Below are 25,888 nucleotides of genomic sequence, written 5' to 3'. Positions count from 1 at the left end.
GTGTGGCTATGCCAGGCACAGAACTTAGAAAGCTCAGGCTTTCACCAGAAACCATCCTCAATGGTGAAAATGATCTTTGATAAGGAATTAGGATAGAATAGCCAGAAGCTGTTATTTTATGGAAAGTAAAGTTTATAGTGTGGAAGACAGGAGGGCCCAGCATGCTCTGGTCCATGGGGTCAGGAAGAGTCGGACACGACTAAATGACTAAACAACAACAAAAAAGTTTATAGTATCAGCTCTGTTCCCAGAGATAATCTGCCCACAAGTACTTAAGGCACAGAATTACTACTGCATCGGGCACTTGGCAGGTGGCTGCAGTTCAGGTCAGAACACCCATCACCCACAGGATTAATAACAGGGAAGCTTCTCACTGACCATTCAGACAGGCTGGAAGGATCAGAAAGGGCAATGCAGCTGCTATCGCACTACAGAAAACTAAACTCTTAAAATAGAAACAATCCCTTTATCACAACCTGAATGTTGCAAAGACACCCCATCCCATATAATACAGCCAATGGTGTCTGAGATATTTGGGGGAAAGCCTTCTCTCAGTCCTGCTGCCATCACAAGAATGTTTAGTGAGGACTTGAAAGAGGGTATTTTTGGTGGCTGCTCTCAGTCTATGGAATTCTCTGTCTCGTGAGGCTAGTTGGCTCCCTCCTTACAGTTCATTCACTGGGAGGTGGAAACCTTGCTTTTAAAATTGTCCTTTGATCTGTGAATGCCAGAGGTCAAAGGAGTGTTTAGCAGGGGATGCAGTGTATTTTTTTAATCCTGTATTTTAAACCTGTTTTATTTATTTCAACTAGTGAAATTTTTAACATACTTCAGAGTTCAGTGATATTTTTAACATCCTTCAGGCTTACTTGTATTTTAATATTAATGTCTTACTTTATTGTGATTTTAACATATGTATTTTTTTCAGCAGTTGTGCAGAAGCTTGAGTCCCTGCACTGGAAGAAACGCAGGAAAATGCAGGATATAAAAGCAAAGTGTGCTGCTTATATATCATACATAATGCTTAAAGCACTCCCTGGGCAATTTCCAATTTAATTATGCAGGCTACACATTGCCCCCCTCCCACATCAGTGAGCTGACTGCTCAATTTGCCAGCCTCGGAAGGATGGAAGGCTGAGTGAACCTTGAGCCAGCTACCTGGGACAGAACTCTGGCTTGTGAGCAGAGTTTTGGCTGCAGTACAGCAGTTTGACCACTGTGCCAAGATGCTCAAGTTATAAATAAACTAAATTAATTAATAAATAAAAATAAATCTGGGTGGCATACTCAGGTTTTCAATCTAGCCACTGAAATACTAAGAAAAATCACTTGAATAATGGTCACTGTGTATTATATCCTAGAAAACGTGTTCTGAAACCTATTTATTTTACTTTTAATGAATCTGAAACTAGAACATGTGATGTAGCACAGAGTGCAGCAGACGGCTTCAAGTACAGAGAGAACCCAGCTGATACCAATTTATTCCAGGCCATGGTGAACAGACAAAACACAGCAACAGTCTTGATGCATTTGGTTTATTCCGAGTATCTAGAAAATTGTGTATTTCTTACCTGGGCATCAGCATGAGCTTTTGCAAAATCTTCACCTCCTTCATCACGGGCCCCCTGGGTTTAAACATTAAAAAAAAATGACTCAAGGTGCAGAAAGTGCCTGTACCACTGCATGGCTGCCCCAAGACATTCTGCTGCTTGAAGAAAAGGGGGAAAATGTCCCCTCTCCTTGCACTATCACATTCAGAAGCAAACTGGCCTGGCAACTGCACCACTGAACATGGCCAAAACAACAACATAGTCTATTATCCCTGAAGACAGAGGGGTAGTTTAGCAGTGTAGGATAAGCACTAGAGATAGGAGTATGTATTCGTATATGAATATCCCCACACAGGTGGCAATAATGAGGGTCCAGCCCCATGGGGCCAGACGGTCCACTCACTGATCTGCCATGGATACTGATGGTGTGATTCTACCAATAGTTCTGCAGAGTGCAATCTGCTCGCTACTCCTGGCAGGAGGTGGGAGGAGAAGCTTTACTGGAAGGTCAAAGAGTGGCAAGCGGATCGCGCGCTGCAGAGTCATTGGTAGATTGCGCCATCCGTGGTGGATCAGTGAGTGGACCATCCGGCCTCATGGGGCTGGACCCTCGTTAATGCCACCTGTGCAGGGATATTCATATACAAATACAAATACTCCCGTCTCTAATAAGCACACATAGATAATAGCTCTGTCCTCCACAGTTTTAGGACAGCCAAAGTTTTCCAGGGGAATGTTTTGAGTTGGCTGCAACTGCTGTCCCCCCTGCACTTGCAAGTTGAGACACTTGCCTCATTCTGCCTAAAAGCAGGGCTGGCTCACTATAGTGACAAACAAACAAAAACAACAACAGACAAACACATAGACCAGAAAGACACACTGTGTCCATGCCCATGCAACTGTCATGTCAAAATAGTGCTTCTTCTGTTCTGTAACAAATGGAAGCCTGATGAAAAACAGGATTAAAAAAAACCTACTACATGTAACTGTATCTCCTTTACTACAAATAAAGGAGAGACAGAGGATGGGAGATAGGACACATACCATCATGTGACAGCTGCACATTAGGAAGAGGGCACAAAAAGCTTTTGTTCCTAATAAAAGGCTGCTACGGAAGCCTGAAAGTGGAAAAAGTCTTACCAAAGCCAGAGAAATGAGGATCCTTTTGAAATGTCCTGAAGTATCTGAACTCAGCGCATCTTCCAAAGTAGTATGATAGGCTGAGAAACAAGGCAGAGAAGGAGGGAGAGGGAAATATATGTTGCACTGGGGATACTAGAAATATACATCAAAGTACTGGTTGCCACCCTGCATCCCAATGCTTCCTCTGTGCATTTTAGCTCTACTCCTCATGACTCCTTACATGCTTACAAAATACCATGTCTTAGGGAAAGACTGCACAAAAGAGCAGCCTAATGTTTCAACCAAGAGTGTTCTTGAAGACCTATAGTTTTATTATGGCATACATATCAGTAACTCTTTCTCTTTAGAAAGTAATATACTAGCATTGCATTAAGAGAGAGAGAGAGAGAGAGAGAGAGAGCAAAGAGAGAGTACTGGCTAATACAGAATGTTTTTCATAAGTGGAGGTGTTCTCAAGCGTCTGTTCTGGAGCTAATGGGATAAAAGATGTAGGCTTTGAGCACTGCTGTTAACAGTATAGGAATGGGTGCTGTACCAGAATATACACATCCTATTATTATTGTGTTGTCATTATTCAACACCGCATATTATAGAGCATATATCCCATCTACAGTACTCTCACAATGAGCACCTAGAGAGCAAAACTGTTTCACGGATACACGTTTTTATCACTTTATGTCAATTCCAAGTTAAAGAAGTCTAGATAGGTTTCTAAGAGAAAAATCATTCTTAACCTTTTGGTTAAGAAAACTCCAACTGCAGAAGCCACTCTAGCACTCTAATAAGGTGCTGGTTGTGTTTGAGCGCCATGCATGCGTCAATACTGAAGATAGTACTGGTATTCATGTTTCTAGGATACAACGGACAAGCAGTCTTCTGACTTTGCAGTGCTCCTGTGTCCACATCTCAAGAGCATTTTACCTTCTTTGTATGCTTCATTAATTGCCTGGATTTCCTGGTTGGTCCGAGTGGCCAGGATTTCAATGAGAACACTTTCATCAGTTCCAGCGCCCTGAAATGACAATGGATGGTTATGTTTCTATATGGATATATTCCCAGATCACAGGCATCATGCCATTAATAAATACTAGAGCATGTTGACCTCCAGGCACATCTCTTCAACTCTCCCAATAGGCATTTAGGAACAAAGTATACCTCCATGGCTTTCTTCAACTGCTTTGCATCATACTGTGCTGGGGTCATCATCAGTCCAAGGATAACCTTCGCCAAAGGCCCCGATATTTCAGATTTCAGGTCTGCTATCAGATTCTATTATGGGAGACATTCATGAAGAAAGATGACAACTCTGAAACCCGTCAGGCTGGCGGTTGCTGAACTAGATGAAACACCAGGCCCTGCCCCATATAAAACAGATTCCTATATTCTTAAACAACAGCTGTTAGAGATGCTAAACTTATACCCTCTCTGGCTTCCTGCCCCTTCCAGAGCAAGAAAGAATAATGCAGGGGAAGAAGCAAGGATGACCCTTTCCCCTTGGATTATCTCCCTCTTAAATGTATGTTCTGGATAAATAATTAAATGTAATGTAAAGTACTGTATAGTATTGTAGGGAGGGAGGGAGGAAGAGAGAGAGAGAGAGAGAGAGAGAGACAGACAGACAGACAGATAGATAGGTAAACAACTGTCCCCCAAAAGGAAAACAAACAAACAAACCAGAACATCTAAACACATTTCTTTCCATTATAAATGACATTTGAGGAGAAAGTAGTAAGTACTCCCTTCCTCACCCAGTCATATTGCCATGATCCTATTTGTATCCCCTGCCCAACCCTGCACAAATGTTCTGTTTTTCACTAACACACAAACGCGTGGAAGGGCAGGTCATTGAGCTCAAGTCAAGGAAACAGTGGCATGTGAAACAAGAAGTCAATGTGCATGCGTATGCACATGCATGCAGGGGGATACATGGGAAGAGTTGCATGCAGAAACAATGTGAATTACCCGTCCGTAATGAGACTTATATGCCTGGATGATTTCTTGCCTCTGGCTATTACTCCGCTGTGTGACAACCTCAATTATGGCATCTTCATCAGTTCCTGAAACCCCAACATAAAGAAACTATGACTCACTCTGTTTGAGACAACTCATGCCACCTGGCTCTAATCAGAATATTTGGCTTGGACTCTCACACTTTCTTGGGGAGCAACATAATGACACAGTCCCAGTGGGAAGAAAGCTGTTCACATAGATTCAAATTGGCTTTGAGTTGATCATTCACACATCAACAGTTATCCAACTGATCTCAGCTGAAGAGAAGGTAGAGGAAGAGAGCAAAGTTACTTTGGAGAAGTTACCCTTTTAAAAGAAGGTTTGGGGTGACTTGAGGCCTGATTAGTGAATTCCCTCAGAAAATGGAATGACGGATATATAAACGAAGAGTTTGCTTAGCTTAGCCTAGTCTCTCTCAAGAGAATGATACGTTCACCTGCTGCCTTGCTACCTGATTTGTACTCTGTATGTGTTCTGGAATCATGCTTACGTTCTGCTTGAATGTGAATATTAGGGTTAGTTAGCTTTCTTATTTTCTGTGGGAACTGTCTAAAATTGTCTTTGTCTCAAGATCTTTTGAATGTTTACTTGCACCATACTTTTTAAAACTGATTTTGGAATTTTTGAAACTATTTGGAACTTTATCCTTTCTATCTTCTTTTTGCAATACTTTCAATAAAATACTAAAAGTTTACAACAGTTGAGAGCTTATTTATGGATGCAGCTTTCCAATGCTCTCTCTCATCTTTCCTTCCCTTCTATCTACTGACTCACTTTCATTCAAAGGCAGGTAATGTACCAGGAATCCTGGTGACGGAACATCTTTACAACAGCTCTTTGTACTGCATAACCACTGCCCCTTTTCTCTAGCAAACATAGCTTGCAAATGTATGTGCTCAATTTCCCTTGATGAGGCAAAGCTCAATGTTCAATTCGTCTTACATCAGTTTCACTTAAAACTAAAGTACGCCACACATTCAAACAGTACTTATCACTGAACATCAAGACTACATGTAGCATCCAGCCTGTTCCGCCTTTCTCCATCTCTCCAAAGTTGGCCCTCAAACCACAGAGGAAATAGCCAACAGAGCAGCACCATCTACTGGACACCAGAGGAAGCACTAGGTGTAGAAATTTAATTTGATCACAGAGATGGGGTATTTCTATACGAATACCCCTGCACAGGTGAAGATGGCAAGGATGGAGATAACTATTGGCTAGCCACTCTTGGCAGGAGGCAGGACAACATGCCTCTCTGCCAGGTCAAAGAGTGGCTCGCCAATCACAATCTCCGGAGTGACAGGATGGGAGTGCACACCCCACGGCATTAGCGGATTGGTGAGTGGACCATTTGTATTTGTATATGAATACCCCCATCTCTAATCATGAACCATTAAGCAGCAAGGGGCAAAATATCTCCATCTCAACTTTGGAGTAAGGATAAAAAGCTCGCTCTCTCAGGGTCAAATTAGGCAAGAGATGGTTCTGTATCTAGAATCTAAATTTCATCTTTACACGGAAAAGAAAGTCTAAAACAAGCAGTGCCTTAATCTGTGTGTAGTATGTTACTTTGCTTTTGTTTTGCACCTGGTCAGATGAGAAAGACAGCACAGCTTTGTTTGCCCATAGCATGTAGCACTCTATGTATGTGAGAAAGCATACTATTAAAGGAGAAAAGATGCTTTTGCTTTCACATATGATCTGACCCTTAGATGGAAAAAAATGTGAACGCTTTGACCATGGTACAACTCAATGGAGGTGGAGCATTTTCACCAAGTATGACTTGTACCCATTGAGTCAGATCATCACCCACCATTAGATATCCCTTCCTTCCCCCAGATGATGGAAAAGGGAGAGCTAACAAGTTCTCTCAGAAGTATTCTTTTATGAAACGAAACCACATGCCCCCTTACCAGCCACGATGGGGGGGGGGGAACCCCAACACTGAGCTAACTCACCTGTCCTCCATTCCCCCACGGCCTTCCTCTCCGACTGTCTTCTATCCCGCACAGGTGACGCTTCCAGCCTCTTGAGCCGCAGGCTCCGCAGCCGGCGGCTCAAGAGTAACAGTCAAAACCTGTGAGATCCCACCATAGGATCTTGCAAGTTTTGCTTACTGCCATGCTGGGTGACTGGAGCCAGAGCTCTGGCTCACTCAGCGGCAACAGGCAGGCCGGACTGGAGCAACAACCGGCGGGCCAGCCAGGAGCGGCTTGCCGGCCATATGTGGTCCGCAGGCTGCACTGCCCAGGTCTGATCTATTAAAATGCCTTTTTATGCAATTGTGTTGGGGGTGCTGGTTATATGGCTCTTATAAAAGGGGGTGGCAACCCCAAAAAGGTTGGGAAACCCTGTTCTAGAAGGACTAGGCATCCCTAAGCTCAGGTGCTTCCAAGAGATAGCTCCCCGGAGGTCCCCACCAAAAGGTACTGTACACATGGTGCACTGTTTCTCCTTTAGAAAGGTGGTAAAAATGACAGGAGGAGACGTGGGAATGCATATGGATTACAAAAGAATGACGATAGCATCCAGATCCTCTGTATAATTCTGAGACAGGGCAACTGCAAAATTAAAAAAAAAACACACACAAAATGCTTGGAAGCACTCTAGGTCTTCCCTTTTCTGAATCTAGTAAACTTTTCTAAGGCATACTAATTTTTTTTTTTTATTTAATTTATATGCCGCCCACTCTACCCAAAGGTCCCTGGGCGGCTCACAACAATTAAAATTCAATGCAATAAAATAAAATAATTAAAATACAGTTAAAACACAATTAAAATACAATTAAAAATACAATTAAAATTGCCATCATTAAGACCCACAGTTAATGTTATTTCAATTAAAAGCCTTCTGGAACAGGAAGGTTTTGACCTGGCGTCGAAATATCATCAGTGTCGGCGCCAGGCGAATTTCAGTTGGGAGGGCGTTCCATAGTCTGGGGGCAGCTGCCGAGAAGGCCCTTTGTCTACAAGCCATCCCTCTTACCTCCTTGAGGGATGGCTCTTTCAAAAGGGCCCCCTGGCTAGATCTTAACAGCCTGGTAGGCTCATATGGAAGGAGGCGGTCCTTCAAGTATCCAGGGCCCAAGCCGTTTAGGGCTTTATATGTCAAAACAAGCACTTTAAATTGGGCCCGGACAGCAACTGGTAACCAGTGTAAATTATACAGAATCGGCTTGATGTGCTCTCTGGCGGCCCCACCACTCACCAGCCGCGCAGCTCGATTCTGGACCAGTTGCAGTCGCCGGACCGTCTTCAAAGGCAGCCCCACGTAGAGCACATTGCAATAATCAATACGAGATGTTACCAGTGCATGTGTAACTGTCATGAGACTCCGCTCGTCCAGGTAGGGCCGTAGCTGGTATAGTTTCCGCAGCTGGAGGAAGGCGCCCCTGGCCACCGAGTCCACCTGGGTTTCCAGTGTTAGACTGGGGTCCAGGAGCACCCCCAAGCTGCGGACCCTGTCCCTTAGGGGGAGTGTAACCCCATTCAGGACAGGGAAGTGGCCCTCCAACCTGTCCGGCGAAGCACCCACTAACAGCACTTCCGTCTTGTCTGGATTGAGTTTCAATTTATTAACCCTCATCCAGTCCATTATCAGGTCCAGACACGAGTTCAGCACAGAAACCGCCTCACCTGGATTGGTGGAAAACGAGAGGTAGAGCTGAGTGTCGTCAGCATATTGCTGACTCCTCAGCCCAAACCTCCTGATGACCTCTCCCAGCGGTTTCATGTAGATGTTAAACAGCATGGGGGACAGTATCGAGCCCTGAGGAACCCCATGACATAACTGCCATGGGGCAGAGCAAGTGTCCCCCAGCACCACCCTCTGGATACGGTCAGCTAGGAAGGAGCGGAACCACCGTAAAACAGTGCCCCCAACTCCTAACCCAGCCAGCCTATCCAGAAGGACACCATGGTCGATGGTGTCGAAAGCCGCTGAGAGGTCCAGGAGTATCAACAGGGTCACACTCCCCCTGTCTCTCTCCCGGCAAAGGTCATCATACAGGGCGACCAAGGCTGTCTCTGTACTAAAACCCGGCCTGAAACCCGATTGAAATGGATCCAGAAAATCCGTTTCATCCAGCAGCGCCTGGAGTTGCCCGGCCACAACCCGCTCCAACACCTTGCCCAAATAAGGGAGGTTCGCCACTGGTCAGTAGTTAATCACCAGCCTTGGATCCAGGTTAGGCTTTTTAAGGAGTGGTCGAATTACCGCCTCTTTCAAGGCGGTAGGGACCACTCCCTCTCTCAGAGAGGCGTTCACGGCCTCCTGGACCCAAGTGCGAACCCCCCTGGCAGATCTTCCAATTAGCCAAGATGGGCAAGGGTCGAGCGGCGTGGTGGTAGAACGGACAGATCCAAGCACCCTGTCCACATCCTCGGGTCTCAACAATTGAAACTCATCCATTAAAGTTTGACCTAAGCACGGCCCACTGGACACATCTTCCGATTTTGCAGTAACAGTGGAGTCCAGCCCACTGTGAATCTGAGCGATTTTTTCCTCAAAATGAATAGCAAACTCATCACAGCGAGCTGATGAGCAGTCCGGGACCTCCACCGGGTTTCCCGGTTGAAGAAGATCCCGGACCACCCGAAACAGCTCTGCTGGACGACATTCTGAGGAAGCAATACGGCTGGAGAAATATTGCCGTTTCGCCAGCCGTATTGCCACGAAATAGGCCCGATAATGGGCTCTAAGTCGTGTTCGATCGGATTCCCAGCGGGACTTCCTCCACCTGCGCTCTAGCCGTCTCCCCTCTTGCTTCATCACCCGCAGTTCAGAAGTATACCAAGGAGCTGTCTGGGCTCGGCGAGCAGGGAGAGGGCGCTTAGGCGCAATCGTGTCAACCGCCCGGGTCATCTCCCTATTCCATAGGGTGACCTGAGCTTCGACAGGAGCGCCAACCATATCAGACGGATACTCCCCCAGAGCATTCAGGAAACCATCCGGATCCATTAGTCTCCGGGGGCGGATCATCTTAATCGATCCCCCACCCTTGCAGAGGGAAGAAGAAGCTAATAGACTAAATTTGACCAGGAAGTGGTCTGACCATGACAATGGGGTCACGACCAGCCCCTCCACATCCAAACCACCACCTTCCAGTCCCGTTGTGAAAACCAGGTCCAAGGTGTGGCCCTTCTCATGTGTCGGGCCGATGACACATTGAGACAGCCCCATGGTTGTCATGGCGGCCATGAAGTCCTGAGCTGCCCCAGTCAAGGCAGCCTCAGCATGGATGTTGAGGTCCCCCAGCACCAGCAGCCTGGGAGTCCTCAACACCAGGTCCGAGACTGCCTCCGTCAGCTCAGGTAGGGAGACTGTTGGTACGCAGCAGGGTGGGCGGTACACCAACAGAATCCCTAATCTGTCTCATGAGCCCAACACACAATACAGGCCCTCAAGACCTCTTCTCAAAGGGATAGGAAGCCTGGTCAAGGAGATAGAACTCCTATAGACTATAGCAACTCCCCCTCCCCGACCCTCTGAGCGACACTGGTGCTGGACTGAGTACCCAGGAGGACACAGCTGGGAGAGGGGGACACCACCTTCCTCTCCCACCCAGGTCTCAGTAATGCACGCCAGGTCAGCCCCCTCATCCAGAATTACATCATGGATGAGGGCAGTTTTGTTTTGTACTGACCTGGCGTTCATCAGCAGCACTGTGTGGCTCGAGGGTTTGCTGATATGGTCGCCTGATACCATTTGGTTGGAGGTAGGACTAGAAGAGGGGATAGATGTAAGATATCTAACCTCTCTTCTCCTACGCGGGCATGTTCTACCCCCACCACCATTCCTTCCCCTACCCAGCACCACCTCAATGGCTGCCCCCTCCAACGCCCTCCCCCCTTCCTGTTCCATCAGGTCCACTGTGGGTCTCTATGCAACCTGATGGCAATTAGTAATACTAACAATTAAAACAAACAAACAAGAACAAACCCACACACCCTTCTAATGCCCCTTCTCCCCTCCCAGCCAGGTGGCTGGTGTTGAGGAAGGGGTGGGTTTGCCCAAAGCAGCAGCAGCAGCAGGGTCCCGGTCCTGAAGGGTAGGGGAGTGCAGGCCAGAAATACTCCCAGGCACTGTCTCTCACCCAGTGCCTGGGGACGGCAGATGTTACCAGCGACTCCCCCGAAGACAGGAACGTTGCTCTCAGAGGGCCCTGGCACCGGCTTCTTGTTTTTAAAGCTTCCCTCCCCTCCCAGCCAGGTGGCTGGTGTTGAGGAAGGGGTGGGTTTGCCCAAAGCAGCAGCAGCAGCAGCAGGGTCCCGGTCCTGAAGGGCAGGGGAGTGCAGGCCAAAAATACTCCCAGGCACTGTCTCTCACCCAGTGCCTGGGGATGGCAGATGTTACCAGCGACTCCCCCGAAGACAGGAACGTTGCTCTCAGAGGGCCCTGGCACCGGCTTCTTGCTTTTAAAGCTTCCCTCCCCTCCCAGCCAGGTGGCTGGTGTTGAGGAAGGGGTGGGTTTGCCCAAAGCAGCAGCAGGGTCCCGGTCCTGAAGGGCAGGGGAGTGCAGGCCAAAAATACTCCCAGGCACTGTCTCTCACCCAGTGCCTGGGGATGGCAGATGTTACCAGCGACTCCCCCGAAGATTTGCATTGTTTAAGCAACCTAGTCTAGTAACTCCCTTCTTGGAAATTTTTAAAATATTCTGGCAACTATATTAATAACAATCTTGCAATGAGCATGCTGACACAACAACCTTAGCATTTTCTATAATTGTATGTCATCTATTACTTAAAACAGAGGAAGCGAAATCCTGAATATGCAGGCATTTGATAACAAATGCAAAAACACACACACAAATATTAATTTTCTACAGGATAACAAAGGATTGATTGCCAAATCCTGCTTGAATTACAACAACCGCCCCAAACGTTTACATACCTAATCCTTTCATAGCTTTCCTTAGCACTTGTGCATCACCGTCAGCATTGAAATTTGAAGCTGGATGTATGGTTCCTTTCGGCTACAGAAATGGGAAAATAAGTTTTAATTGGAATGTTGCCTACTGTCACAGGGTGGTGGAAGAAGCGAGTGAGAGAGTGGTAGAGAGAAAGCCAGGTTAAAGGCAAAGCAGTTATCAAGGGCTGAGCAAGCTGGAAGGTTTCCAGAGGTGCTGTGGTGACTTTTGAAATGGAGGCACTCACTATGATAATTCCCACAGGCAGGACACATGGGGAGTCCTCATAGCACGTTCTGCTCCATATTAACAAACCAGTCTTAACAATCTTTCAATGCCGACAGGAGTCTTTTGTCAAGTTAACAGGTCTCCTCAATACTAAGCCACCTCAAAATATTTGGCACTGCAGCAAGAAAAGCTCACAACAATACACTGTTGTTGTGAAAATCTTATTCTCCCCAGCTACTGTAAGCATTGCAGTTAAGCTCAGAGAGAAGAAAGGAGCTAGAAGAGGCTGGCAGTTGATATTGTGGTCCTTGCTAGTCAAAACCTCCTGTCTCTGCCTCCACTGCACCACTGGAAGTTACAACTGTCTTGATTACAAAACAAAACAAAAGGAACATCAGGCAAGCCAGAGAAAATGTCAAAATCATTTCAAAGAAGTCCCCCTGCAAAGGTACCAGTGCATTTAAAAGAAATGTGAATAGAAACAAATAAAGAGAATCTAGATGGATATCATGCCAGGGATCTCCCAAAGTTAGGAAAGGAAAAGCTGTTCATGTCTTTCAACGGTATTTCAGGAAACCAAAACATCTTCTGGAAACCCCCCCCCCCTTTTTTTTTTAAAAAAATTCAGTCTGGTAGCTAACATCTCCATGAGTCAATGAAAAGGTTCTTTTGATGCAGGATCTCCAACAGCCTCACATGACGACCAAGAAATAGGGTGAGTTCACAGACCCTCTTCCAGTGATGACAGCTATCATAACATCTTATCCCTTCCCAGTTTGGTTCCTATTCTCAGGCACTTATTTGATGTGTTAAGAAGATAAACTGTGATAATAGCAGGTGGGCATAGAACTTTTATATTTCTTGGACTTCAACCTGCAGAATTCCCCAGGAATTCTCTCAGACAGGATTCGGAGGTTTTTAGCCAAGGTTAGGCTAAATGTATTTGCGAAGGCTTTCACGGCCAGGATCTAATGGTGGTTGTGGGTTTTTGGGGCTCTTTGGCCATGTTCTGAAGGTTGTTCTTCCTAACGTTTCGCCAGTCTCTGTGGCCGGCATCTTCAGAGGACAGCACTCTGTTATCCTCTGAAGATGCCAGCCACAGAGACTGGTGAAATGTTAGGAAGAACAACCTTCAGAACACGGCCAAAGAGCCCGAAAAACCCACAACAACCATTAGGCTAAATGATTATCTATCTAGAAAGCCCAAAACAGCCTGGCTCCAAGCTACCTCAGGGGCCACTTCTCCCTTTATAGGGAGCTTTTCAGATCATCAGGAGAGGTCTTTCTCTTGATCTCACCACTTTCACAGGTATGTTTTTTTTTTCCCCAGGGGAGGAGGGTAGAGACAGAGGAAGACAGGCTTCTCTGTTGCTGCTCCCAGACTCTGGAACTCCCTCCCACAGGAGGCCAGGCTGGCCCCATCATTGCTGCCCTTCCACAGGCAGGGAAAGACCTTTCTCTTCGGGCAAGCTTCCTCTTAGTGACTGGTTGCCTGGGGGGGGGGGGTTAAATGGATGGTTCTGCTTTACTGCTTTGAATGTGGTTTTTGGTACTGTTTTTGTTTACCGTCTTTTAGAGTATTATTTATTTGACCCTTTTGTAGTGTTTGTATCCTTACTGATTTTGGGGTTAATGTTGTCTTTTAATGTTAAGGTGCCTTGGTTCCTTCGTAAGGAGAAAGGCAGGTTTTATATATATATAGGCTCTTTATAGGGTGCCTCTAAAAATAAATATCTACCAGTCCTCTAATCCCCTGTGGCTCCCACAGAGCTTATCCACTCCCACTCATTTCATCATTCTTTCTCACTGAAACATAATGGCAGATTGTGCCCTGCTGTGAATAAATGCAAACTCCCCTGAGTACTGATTTCTTGGCTAAAGCCATCGGAATTCTGGCAAAGGAATTCCTAGTGAATTCTGAGGGCTGAAGTCCATGAAATATGGAAGTTCCATGCCTAGCAGCAGGTTTACTTGTCATCCAGTAATGGCGGTAGTTGCCGCACAATCACCCTTTCACAGTGATTAGTAGATGCTCAATTTCCTGAACATTTTGAAGAATGGTCCCCAAATGTTTACTTACAAACAAATCTTATAAACTGCAATCTGCCTTTACTATATTTTGTAAAATATAGTTGTATAGTCAACTTCAACTTCAATGTATTTTATGATTGATTCTAACTGCTGTTGGCTGCCCTAAGCAGCATTAGGGCATAAACATTAGGGCTACACCCTATTCATAGTCCCAACAAGAACAGACATCATTAAACAAATGGGATCTTCATATATCTAGATACATAATTCAGCAAACGATTTATGGATTTATTCTTCATGGGGTTACAAAATGGATTTGGTTCTAGAAAGGCAAAATATATGTTTTTATGTTGAATGAATATAATAAAAATGTATGGATTTCTTTCTTGGGTCCAAAGAGCACTAAATCAAAGCAGGGTCCGTAAGACACGCCTCTAGTTATGCTCCACCATTGCACAAGGGCTCACAAGGCTGCAGTAGCCTTAAACAATGCATACAAGTAGAGTTTTCCCCCACCACTAGATTGTTTATTCTTTCTTACCAGCAAGTTATTCCATGCTAAAGTGTGCAAGCATTTTAAAAGGGTTAGTTCATAAGCCCTCAGAAGCAAGAGAAGGAAAAAAAGTTCTATAAGAAGTTGTATTTGTTAAGAAGGCATTTTGAAAAGGTTTGGTCAGAGCAGTGGCAGCCCACTGGACAGAAAGGGTAGCCACGGGGCCTTGCAGGAAAGGGTCAGCAGCACGCAGGGTGAAGCAGCTGTGGGTTCAAGCCAGCAAGGCACATATGGGGAAGGGTTAGGGTTGGGTTCTGACCTCTACTTTAGCCACTGCACTAAGTTCCCACATCTGATAGGCCACCTGCGCAGCTTCAGGGAAGAACTCACCTGCGGCACTGAAATCGGAAAGGGGAATAGGAGGACACAAGGTTGTGTGAACATTGCGAAGACAAGAAAGCATGGGTCCAAACCTGCTGGTTCCACTGTATCCCCTCCCCTCTCAACTCCAATCCTACCAAATTCAACAGCAATATCACATGCTCTCTTCTGACATTACAAACCTAATAGCATTTGGAGGAGGCATAGATGGGCACTGAAGCTCCTTTGCTACACCTAGGACTTCCACGTGTTCTGAAGGAAGGCCCACAAGGGACTATAATTGTGTCCCACTGAAAAAAGTTTTGGACCTTCATGCAAAAGGGAAGCACACTGCATCAGACATTTCCAAAATACAAGAGGGCGGCACTAGCATTGCCATTTCCCTCCATGCTGAAAGCTTCCAGGCATTTTATCACTTGAAAGTGACCAGTAAATAACCACAGAAATGTTGTTAAAATTAATATTTTTACTGGCCAGCAATTTTTTTCTAGCCTCCTGTCCACCCGCAAAGGGAATGTTCTCTCCCAACCCACGGTGTTTCTACCTTGCTCCTGGAAGCAGAAAGACTCCTCGTTTTCTATGGTGACTCTAAAGAAGGGGCACGACATTTCACAAGAGCTTCTCCCATCCATGCAAACTGTGGATTTTGGGGCCTCAGTGTGGAATGGAACTACAGAACAAGGGGAAAACTGGTAATGCCCCCTCCCAAGCTAGAGTCCTTGTTTAGATCATAGGTCTCTCTCTCCACCTCAACCTCAATTTGTGTTCCCAAAGAAAAAAGCTGCAACATAGCTGATCCCAGTATTCTGGAAAAGTATTGATGTGCTACAGATATATTTTCTAGTAGCGTATCTCTTTTTTGTCACATTCTTTGTGATCCACAATCAGAACATTAGCAAGATTTCAGAGGGTTCCCATTCCCTTTGTGTGGCAAAAAGCAGAGCTTGCAAAAGTCACTTCTTGAACCACAGCTCCAAGAATCCTCATTCCCCTTCAACCTCCCAAAAAAGAGGCATTGTGCAATTTTTATTTCAACCAGAAGAAGAGCTTACTCATCATCTCCTCCACATAGTTTCAGAAGAGCTTTTTTGTATTCACCAGATGTGTCACTCTGCAAGGAAAAGACAAAAGATCTGAAATGCACACCGTCAAATAATCAGCTGCTGCAGACAAGCTCACCAAGATTAAACACTCATTATCTCCCAATTTAGGGGGTCTAACCTGTCTGGCATATTTCCTATCCCCCAAGGCAAAGCAAGAGAGCCAAACCTGCATCTTAGGCCAGCAGGTTACAGAGTCTTTTTATCTTCTCTATTCAAGAATTTTTACCTGAAATCATGGAAACCTCTAACTGGAGGGTGTACATAAAAGCCTTGTCCTCTCCCCTCACCGCCCATTCCACCTGGACGTTACTCAGGTCTTTAAACATTTAACATGAAGATTGAGCAGCCAGTAAACATAGTCTTTACACTGTAAACCGTCACACTGAGCATGCGGAAATGTGAGTGACTTCTGGGTGGGGTCAGAATATGGCATGCATTTCTCCCTTCATCCCCACCAGAGTGTTTTCAGAATCCAAAATTTCCAAATGCATTGCTTACTAATGGGGGGGGGGGCGGCGGGCGAGAAACAGTTTTGTCTTTTTAGAAAGATAGCTCAACTCAAGCTGTTCCCAGAAGTTACATAATTCTGATGCTCTCTATCAAGGATAAGACAAGTTGCAGGAGAAACATAAGGGATGTGTCATGAAAAAGAAGAGGACATAGCAGAAGTCTTCCTCGATTTCTTTGTCACAACCCACTTACAGGGCAGTCATTCAATAGTTACCTCAATCATGTGGTGCAGAGACTTCTCATATTTAGTTCTAAATATTTCCCGGATGTCCAGCATGTCAATCTCACTCCGAGATACCATGATCCGAATCAATGTGTTGTCCTTCGTCCCGAAACCCTGCAGCAGATCAACTTAGTTCATTAAGATACCTACAAAGATCAGGGTGTACCTGAATATATCACATGAAAGCACCACAAGCAAGAGAATGTGACCACCAGCTCGTTTATTCTTTAGCCAGTGGGGTAACGTTTGCCCCATCACATATGAAGTAATTGGAAATCCTTGCTATGCAACATCGCTTGTGTGTGTGTGTGTGTGTGTGTGTGTGTGTGTGTGTGTGTGTGTGTGTGTGTGTGTGTGTGTGTGTGTGTGTGTGTGTGTGTGTGTGTGTGTGTGTGTGAGAGAGAGAGAGAGAGAGAGAGAGAGAGAGAGAGAGAGAGAGAGAGAGAGAGAGAGAGAGAATGTGTGTGTGTGAGAGAGAGATCTCAAAGCCATAGAGACAACAGAGACACAGAGAAAAAACAATACCTCAACTGTGCTAGACTTGTCTCACTGCTAATTAAGACTAAGAACTTTTGTTTTCTACTATGTGAAAATTTAGGATACATCACAACAGGATCTTGCTTTGAGATAACTGCTCATAAAATGTATTCCTACTGAAGAAAGAAACTTTTAAACATGTCTGTCAGTAACATTGTTTTCCATTGTTTTCATGTCACGGCAACCATTTTAATATTCATTTAACTTTTGTTTATTGCCAAATTGTGCTAGATATGTTTCAATGATACTTTATTGCTCTTATTTATTATATATCCCTCTCAATACAGTTTGTTAAAATGGCTGGTATAAATATAACCCAGTATTTGAAACTGGATGTGAATGTATGGTTACACACACACGTTAAAATTTGTATACATATTTTCATTTGCTGCCTTAAAAGGTTCAACTTCACATTCTAGTGAATATACAATTTTACTTTTTAACAACATGGAACACTCATCGGCCGAAATCTATGCTGCATGTTGAGTACACTCAATGAATCACAGGGACTTATGCAGAAGTTTACTCACTAAATCCTTATATAGTCCATGGGTCTACTCTAGTTGTAACTTACCAGTGGAATCCAGTCACTATTTCAGTATTTGTATCATTCAGGTTAAAAAGACACATCCACACAGAATGAACCTGTATACAGTGAAAGGCAGAATCTGCTCCCAAATGCACCTTTACAAATAGCCCTACTGTCCAAACAAAATCTGCTCCAGGGCCTGCTTTAAAAGGAATCACTGGCTCACATTAATAAATAATAAACAAACATTTAGAACATGCTTATTATTGTTTCCCCTATTGGGGTTTTCTTTTCTTTTCTTTTTTCCTTTATTTTTTACTCCAAAAAGAAAGATTTCTTCCTTTTTGGATACAAAAAGGTATGATTTTAAATCTCATGTGATACAAATGCAGATTAGTCTTCATACATTTCTTCTCGTAAGCTACCTATTAATAAAGAAGTCACTGTTTACATAAATTTCTAAAGCAGTCAAGTTCCTATTCTCTGAAACTGAAGAGGCCACGATTGTCAATCTGTCTAATTCTTTAACCCAAGAGGTCACACTGTGGGCATTCATCTGATTCTCAGTGGACCAGGTATCTAGAAATGTTGTCTCTTTACACTGGAGCCATTTGCCTTACTATTGCTCAAATATGTTTAAATAAAGATGGAGAAAGTGCCAAAGGAGGCTTGCTACCCACAGAAAAGCAAAATAACTCTGCATTTAACTCCTCCCTTTACCACCTCCATCAGTTAAAGTAAGTGGACTAATTAAAGGCAGGCAGTGTTGAACATCATGCCTAGTTCTGTATTCAGAACATACAGGTGTTGTGTGCAACATCACATGTGGACTTTCAATGTGCAGTGCAAAATCTGGCGTGCATTTGGAATGGTACTCACTTTCATAGCTTTGAAGAGTCTGTCAGCAAAATATTCTGCAGAACTCCTAATATTCTTCACTGTGAAGAGAATTGAGGGAGAGTGAACTTTTGGGTCATGCTTCCTGTGTTCAGCCAGTAGTATTTAATCACTTACTTAGACCCGGAGTCCTTAAAAATGCATGGCCCAGAGGCAATAAATGTTTCTTATTCAAGGAAGAAAAGCAAATCTCACAACAAAATGTTGTAGTGCAGTATGTTCCCATTCAGCATTCAGCCCATTGGACATATCTTCCAGAATGCTCCATTGCACTAGCTCTTTCTCCATTTTACACATTTTGTTCCAGATACAGCAGCCAATGGTCTACTGAGCTTCCATGGAGTGGACAGTCCTACCAGCAAAGTAACTCACAACCCCCTTCCTTGTATGTTGCTTTTGCACAAGCAAAGATTTAAAAAACAACCCAGAGATCACTGCTCTTGTAATAGCAATACTCACACAAGTGATGCAATCCCCTTCAATTATCAAAATGACAGAAAACTCTGTTCACAGCAGGTCATGATGTTCTCTGACCATTAAGCATGCTCTGTTTGATTTGTTTAAATTTAATATTGTAGTAAAAATGCAAAGTCATGCCTGTAACGTCAAGTCAATGGATGACTGATAACATACAGACGGGGCAAGCTTAGGTAATGCTTGTCAACCACATTCAGCTGTTTGCTGTGACAGGCTGCTCTCACTATTTAAGCAAGGGAGTGAGAACAGCACTTTGCCACTCAGTTGTGAGTCTGGTGGTCATTACTTTACTTGAATGTGAATGTTATGTTGCTCTGAGATATCTATGTCAGTGTATATATTTCCATGTATATATGTCTGACCAAATCTAATAATAATAATAATAATAATTTATTGTCATTGTAAGTATATACACATACAACGAAATTCACAGACACCCAGAGACCAGACACATGCACACACATAAAATTCCCAAACACTCCCCACCCACTAAAAGTCCCCCACTAAAAATACAAACATCTACACCGCAGGCCAAGTTACACAGTCCAACTAATTATTCACTACTGGTGGTCTTTAAGCTCATTATTAATTGCAATTATAGCTCTGGGATAAAAACTATTGAGAAAACGTGTGGTCCGAGTCTTAATTGTTCTATATCTTCTGCCAGATGGTAACAGTTCAAAAAAGTTATAAGCAGGATGGGAAGAGTCTCTCAGGATGCTATGTGATTTCCTTAGACAGCGGGATGTGAAGATGTCATCCAGGGTTGGTAGCTGGAGCCCGATGATATTCTGGGCAATTTTAATGGTTCTCTGTAGAGCTTTTTTGTCCGCTACAGAGCTACTCCCAAACCATGCCAGAATGCCATAGGTTAGGACACTCTCAATGGTGCTACGATAGTATGACAGAAGCAAATGCTGAGATAAATTTAACTTGCCGAGCATTCTCAGGAAATACAGCCTCTTCTGTGCCTTCTTCATTAGCATGTTGGCATTTATAGTCCATGAGAGGTCCTCTGAGATGTAAGTACCCAGAAATTTAAAACTACCAACTCTCTCCACTTCCTCACCGTTTATGTACAGTGGTAAATGTACATATCTCTTCCTCCTAAAATCAATTATGAGTTCTTTAGTTTTTTTGATGTTAAGTGTGAGATGATTTTCTTTACACCAAAGTATCAACCTTTGTACTTCCTTTCTATAAGCAGACTCATTGTTCTTATTTATGAGCCCCACCACTGTCGTATCATCCGCAAATTTAATAATTGCATTGGTGTTATACAGTGGGGTGCAATCATGTGTGTACAGGGAATAGAGGAAGGGACTTAGCACGCAGCCCTGGGGAGCTCCTGTACTTAGTACCAGGGTAGAAGAATGGTGAGATCCCATCCTTACTGACTGTGGCCTATCTGTCAGAAAATCCTTTATCCACATGCATATCTCCTGAGGTAATCCCAGGTTGATCATTTTAAAAAACAACCTATTTGGTAGAATGGTATATATTATATATTATATATATATTATATATATATTATGCTATAAGTATTATTATATTATTAGAACTCTCTCTGTGAATTTTCTCATACGTCCGTGTCTTTGCTTATTAAGAGGAGGATTTGGAGCTACCAGATAAGAGACTCTGTGTAACTTGTTATCTTGGGCTCCAACGTTTGTTTTCCCTAACAGAATGCTCTTGGAAGCTTCACTATCCAAATCTGACTCCAAGCTTTGTGAGAGGCAAACGCCACATCAAGCATTTGGAGTTGGCCCCACACCAACATGCTCAGTCCCAAGTGGGTACCCCTTTATGTTCCCTTTTCTGAAGTTTCTTTGTACTTCTGCAAATCCTAAAGCCCCTCAGCCTTGGTGTCCACATCTTTTATATACATATAGTGCAATGTTGGCTAGAAAAATACTGACAACAAAAGAAAAAAATGTACTATTAGGATGTACGAAACCTCCTCTCTCTCTTTTTCTCTCTCTCTTACTCCCTCAAAAAGAAAAAGAGAAAAAAAAAAAGGAAACCCAAATGTTTTATGTAGTCGTATGTTTTAAACCAACCCGCATCTTCCTAATTTACAAAGGACACCACCACATGCAAGATAACTTTCATGCTCCTAATTTGCCATGGTGCATCTTTGTTGTACATGAAGAAGAGACTTTCAACCTAAGATGCAACAAGCAATGAGAAACTAGTCTGAAGTGGGGGGACACAGAGGCTCCACAGAGGCATTTCATGCTGAAACATTGAGCTGCACAGCTCTGCTTGTAGGACCTTGATTTGAAGTCCTGCATTAAATCTTAATTTTGAAAGTTGTACGTCTCACCAATAACTTAATTTCAACATTATAAAGAACTCTTTCTCTAATATATGTTCTAAACACCTCTCAACATTGTATGTATTTATTTTTAAAGGAAATCTAGACTCTGCCTACATACATTTTGATAGCATTATAGTTACAGTTACATTAAATCTGATAATTAATGTAATTGTATAAAAAGTTTTGGCTGCACACTAAGTTTCTATAAAAATCCAGTTCATGCACTCATCCTATATATCTTTGTTCAACAATTGTACATAGTTCTGGGGCTAAATTCTTCACTTCATATGCCTGAGGCAGTGGATTGTAATCTATCAAAGCTCTGAAATAAACATTTTAGTCTTTAATGTGTGACCATTCTTTGCTTTTATTATGCATACTGAAACAGATTAACCCAGCAAGCTCTTTCAAAACTGTCACTTAAAAATACCTTTACCATTTAAAAACCAGAAACAAAACAGTTTAACAAATAACCTTGAAACACTGAGAAAAATAATATTAAATATATGCCAGGATCTAGTCTGAATGATTCTACCTATTACAGTCACTTCCACCCTGTTTTTCCTTCTTCAAAATGCAAGTTGGGGCTAACCTACCTACAGCTAACATGAGTTTTTCAAAATCCCCAGACAGCTCTGTTCGGATGGATACCTCAATGGGTCTGCCCGCAATCTTGAGATACTCATCGAAGACTGTAAAGAGAACACAAAAGAGAGACAGTAGCACACATAACCGACTCTGGTCCATTGCTGCATGCAAAGCACACATCATACTGTACCCCGACAGGGAATTGCTTCATTAACATTCTGTAACTTCAGTGGAATACTTCATATTTCTACTGCAATACACTGTGTACAGAAACCCTTTTATAAACTGGACTAATTATCTTCAGTATGTTTTCAATCTGTGGATCTATTTTTGGCTACTTTTAGAAAACGGCCCTTTTTATGTGTCTAGCTCTGCATTAAGTGGCACACTGCTGTACAATGAAGCAAGGTACAAAATGTTTCAGTTGGAATAAAAAACATATTACTTTTTTTTCAGTGGAAAAGCACATATTTATGAGCAGAGCAATTCAGGCATGAGAAAGTACATACAATAACTTTTTTTTAGCAGTTTCATTTTTCGTCCCTACGTAAGCTGAAATCCTAAACATAATGGTTAGGAGGTACGTTCCACTGAGTTTAAGGAGATTAACATCAGAATAAGCATACCAGTTTAATACTGCTGTTAAAATCCAAATAGTACAAGGAAAGTGCAAGTTTTGGGGCCTGATGTCTTAAAATATATAAAAGCATTCAAACAACAACAACAACCCCAATTTCCAAATGTATTTTTGTTTGACTATGACTTCTGAACCAAAATCAAGGAAAGCCAGCATGGCGTCGCAAAGTGGTAGACTAGGACACCTGGGTTCAAATGCTTGTTCAACCATGGAAACTCATTGAGGGTGGCGGCGGCAGTGATAATACCACTCTTTAAATAGCTCAATCTCTTTGAAATCCTCCTGGGTCACAATAAATTGGAAGTTACTTGATAACACATAATGAGCAAAACAAAAGTGCTTTACAGAGTACCATTTCCCATCAAATACCTCAGCTAAACTAAATGTGTTTATTGGGAAAATTATTCAGCCAAATAAATTCTACTCAACAGCGGATTCAATTTTTAAAAAACAGAAAACTCACTTTATTGCTGCCAAGTGACAATAATTGTCTACATAAACAGGCATTTCACTTCAGCCTTGGTTGTCTTGCTTTTCTATTGAACATTGGCAGGGAAAGGTCCCCAATCTCAGGAGCCCGTGTAGCATACAGTATTCATTATCTTGCCCAAAAGGTCTAGGCAGCTTGTTAATTCAGCCACCAGATGGCAAGATCAGGACTCTTCTTGTGCATCAAAACCACATCACAACTTCCTCGGTGAAGAAGGACATGTCTTGCTGAAAGGAAGCCCAATTTGGGGTTAGATAATCCTATAATCTCTTTGAATGCAACCTCAAACTCACCTAGTCGAAGATGTTGTTTGCTTCGGTTTCCAAGAATGAAAATAAATTCAGCTTCGTCGGTTCCCCATTTCAGCTCTCCAGCTTCCAAAAGGGCCTTTTGGAACACAAGCACACCAATAACATATTAAAAGCAAAAGCAAAGTGTGCTGCTTATATACCGCCCCATAGCGTTTCAAGCACTCTATGGGCGGTTAACAAGTTAACCGCCCCCAATGAGCTGGGTACTCATTTTACCAACCTCGGAAGAATAGAAGGCTGAGTCAACCTTGAGCTGGCTACCTAGAATTGAACCCCAGGTCGTGAGCACAGTTTTAGCTGCAGTACAGCAGTTTAACCACTGCGCCACAAAGCAATACAAAGAGGAAAGCACTAAGATCACCAGATCCCACAGAACATTTCTTCTTATAATTATGTAAGAATTTGTGTTAGAAAATTGATCCATGCAACTCGAGACATTAATAAGTTATCAAAATTGATATGTTTCATGTTTCTTAAACTGTTATCGCTATTTCATCCTTGGGTTTTCCTATAAAATAAGTTTCAATGGGACTTACTGAGAACTATTTGCTAATAGTTCAAAAATCAAGCCTGTTGTGTAATTCAGAAACATTCGTCAGGGGATCAAAATCTTATTTCTACTCATATAATCCAGCATGGTAAGTTTCTGCTACCAGGCTTCAATACCTCAATTCTAAGGTTTACAAGAAACACCTCTCTAAAATTCAAATGCTTGGTGTTATTTAGCCTGACAATATAAGTTCATTTACGGGGACCTTAAAATTAGCAGTTTCAAATCAGGATTTCCTGAGATACCTACATCTTGATGAATATGAGCAGTAGTAAAACAGTGGAAAGTTTACAAAGCATTGCACACAGAAGCAGCATTGATTCAATAATTTAAACTAAATATTTATGCTCAAGCAGCCCAACTCCTTATACAATCAGGATTCATTACTTAAATCAAAAGACTAACCAGTTTAGCTCTGATAAACCAAACCTCCCCACTGACTTTCCTAGAAATTCTCCTCCATCACTGTAAGCTGGTTTGAGGAGCTACTCTTAGAAATATGGTATGTTTAATATTCATGTTTATTTTTATTTTCAAAGCAAGTCACTGCAGAAATTGTCCCTAACTGTATAAAACAAGTAATGCTTCTTTAGTAAATTCATTGATTTGTAACTTTAACATAACTTTCACAGGCCCCAGAATTTACCTTAACCATGTGGCAAGACTGCTTAGCAGAAATACAAAAGTATCAAGACATTAGAGAAAGCTCAGATGAAAACCTGCAAGCATCACTTGGACATGGATCAAATGACAAGAGTATGTAGGTTTGAATTTGTTCCTACACAAAATCTAACTCATTCTTTGATTCCTCACCCATTGGCCAAAACTACTACAGTATGTCCCTCACACTCACCTGAGCATCTTGTTTCACTAAATCCTCACTCACAACATCATCATCTTCTCGGGTGCCCTGTAGAAACAACAGTGGATCAATTCAATTTGGAAAGCATCAGGGTGTAAAGGGATAAAAGATGAAGGGAAGCATAAAATAGGTGAAAGATGACCATGACTAAAATGTCTTTAAACTAAAAATAATATTGAAATATTTGTGAAATAAAAGTGGCCGTGCCTGCAGAAGAACAATAAGCATCTTCTTGAAATGTCCTGAAGTATCTGCAATGACATCTTCCTCTAGGTTTCTCTCATAGGCTGTGGAAACATGTAAAATATAAAAATGAAGTAACATTCATGAAACCTCAGAGCAGGAGCAAATTCATTAGTACTGAAAGAAGAAAAGAAGAAAGGAGGAGGGCCTGGAGAAATGGGGATCATTGGTTTAAAAAGTGGAACACAGGACAAAGTGGAACTTCAATAAAGGGATGAATTTTGAACCGGGGAAGGCAGATTTCTATGAGCGGACTGATCAGTCGAAAGAGCCCAGCAAATATTCATTTATTGGGAGTGTAAATGTTTACATTTTTAACCACATCAGAAATGTTTTAAAGGGTGTTTTAGGTTTTAAAGCAGTGTTACAGGAAGAGACCTCAGAAGGTAAGCAAGAGTACAGAATTCACTCCCAATGGCAAAGCACTTTCAGTTACAAGCTAATCTAAATGACAGGTACTTGCCACCTGCCCAAACCAGTACAGTCGGGGATTATGGGATCTGCAGTTCATAATATCTGGAGGACACTAGGACACGAAAATGAAATTAGACTAACAATAATATTAAACCATGAATGAAATAAAAGCAATTTAAAGCATATCCATTACAAAAACACACACAAAAAGACCCATACAAACAAAAACACAGTAGTATAGCACAAGTCTTTCCAGTTACAAAAAGCCTGCTGGCAGAAAGTCATCTGGGAATACAGTCTCCCTAGGCAGGGAGTTCCCAAACTGGGGAGTGAGTACTGGCAAGGTCCTCTCTTGCAACCTATAATGGCACCAGGGCCGAGAAACCCTCACCCCATTAGCAAGATCTCAGAGCCTGAGCAGGCTTATACGAGAGAACATGGTCCTTTAAGCTAG

General features: G+C 42.9%; 1 protein-coding gene across 5 annotated transcripts in view; it reads right to left on the bottom strand.

Moving 5' to 3' along the window:
- ANXA6 (annexin A6) overlaps nt 1-25,888 on the bottom strand; it is a 56,341-nt gene that overhangs the window by 9,650 nt on the left and 20,803 nt on the right. For all 5 annotated transcript variants that reach the window (XM_020809951.3, XM_072990047.2, XM_072990048.2 and 2 more), the window contains exons 7-20: nt 24,985-25,064; nt 24,769-24,825; nt 23,348-23,441; nt 21,936-22,031; nt 18,525-18,583; nt 16,571-16,693; nt 15,796-15,854; nt 14,682-14,760; nt 11,595-11,676; nt 4,656-4,750; nt 3,849-3,962; nt 3,615-3,705; nt 2,691-2,770; nt 1,572-1,625 (exon numbers count right to left, since the gene is read on the bottom strand). In XM_020809951.3, the coding sequence (XP_020665610.3) occupies nt 1,572-1,625; nt 2,691-2,770; nt 3,615-3,705; nt 3,849-3,962; nt 4,656-4,750; nt 11,595-11,676; nt 14,682-14,760; nt 15,796-15,854; nt 16,571-16,693; nt 18,525-18,583; nt 21,936-22,031; nt 23,348-23,441; nt 24,769-24,825; nt 24,985-25,064 (1,163 nt within the window). The remainder of the gene's footprint in view (nt 1-1,571; nt 1,626-2,690; nt 2,771-3,614; nt 3,706-3,848; nt 3,963-4,655; nt 4,751-11,594; nt 11,677-14,681; nt 14,761-15,795; nt 15,855-16,570; nt 16,694-18,524; nt 18,584-21,935; nt 22,032-23,347; nt 23,442-24,768; nt 24,826-24,984; nt 25,065-25,888) is intronic.

This window comes from Pogona vitticeps, chromosome 2 (genome assembly GCF_051106095.1).
Source record: "Pogona vitticeps strain Pit_001003342236 chromosome 2, PviZW2.1, whole genome shotgun sequence".
In the NCBI taxonomy this organism is placed as follows: Eukaryota; Metazoa; Chordata; class Lepidosauria; order Squamata; family Agamidae; genus Pogona; species Pogona vitticeps.
This window is presented reverse-complemented; position numbering and strand designations above follow the sequence as displayed.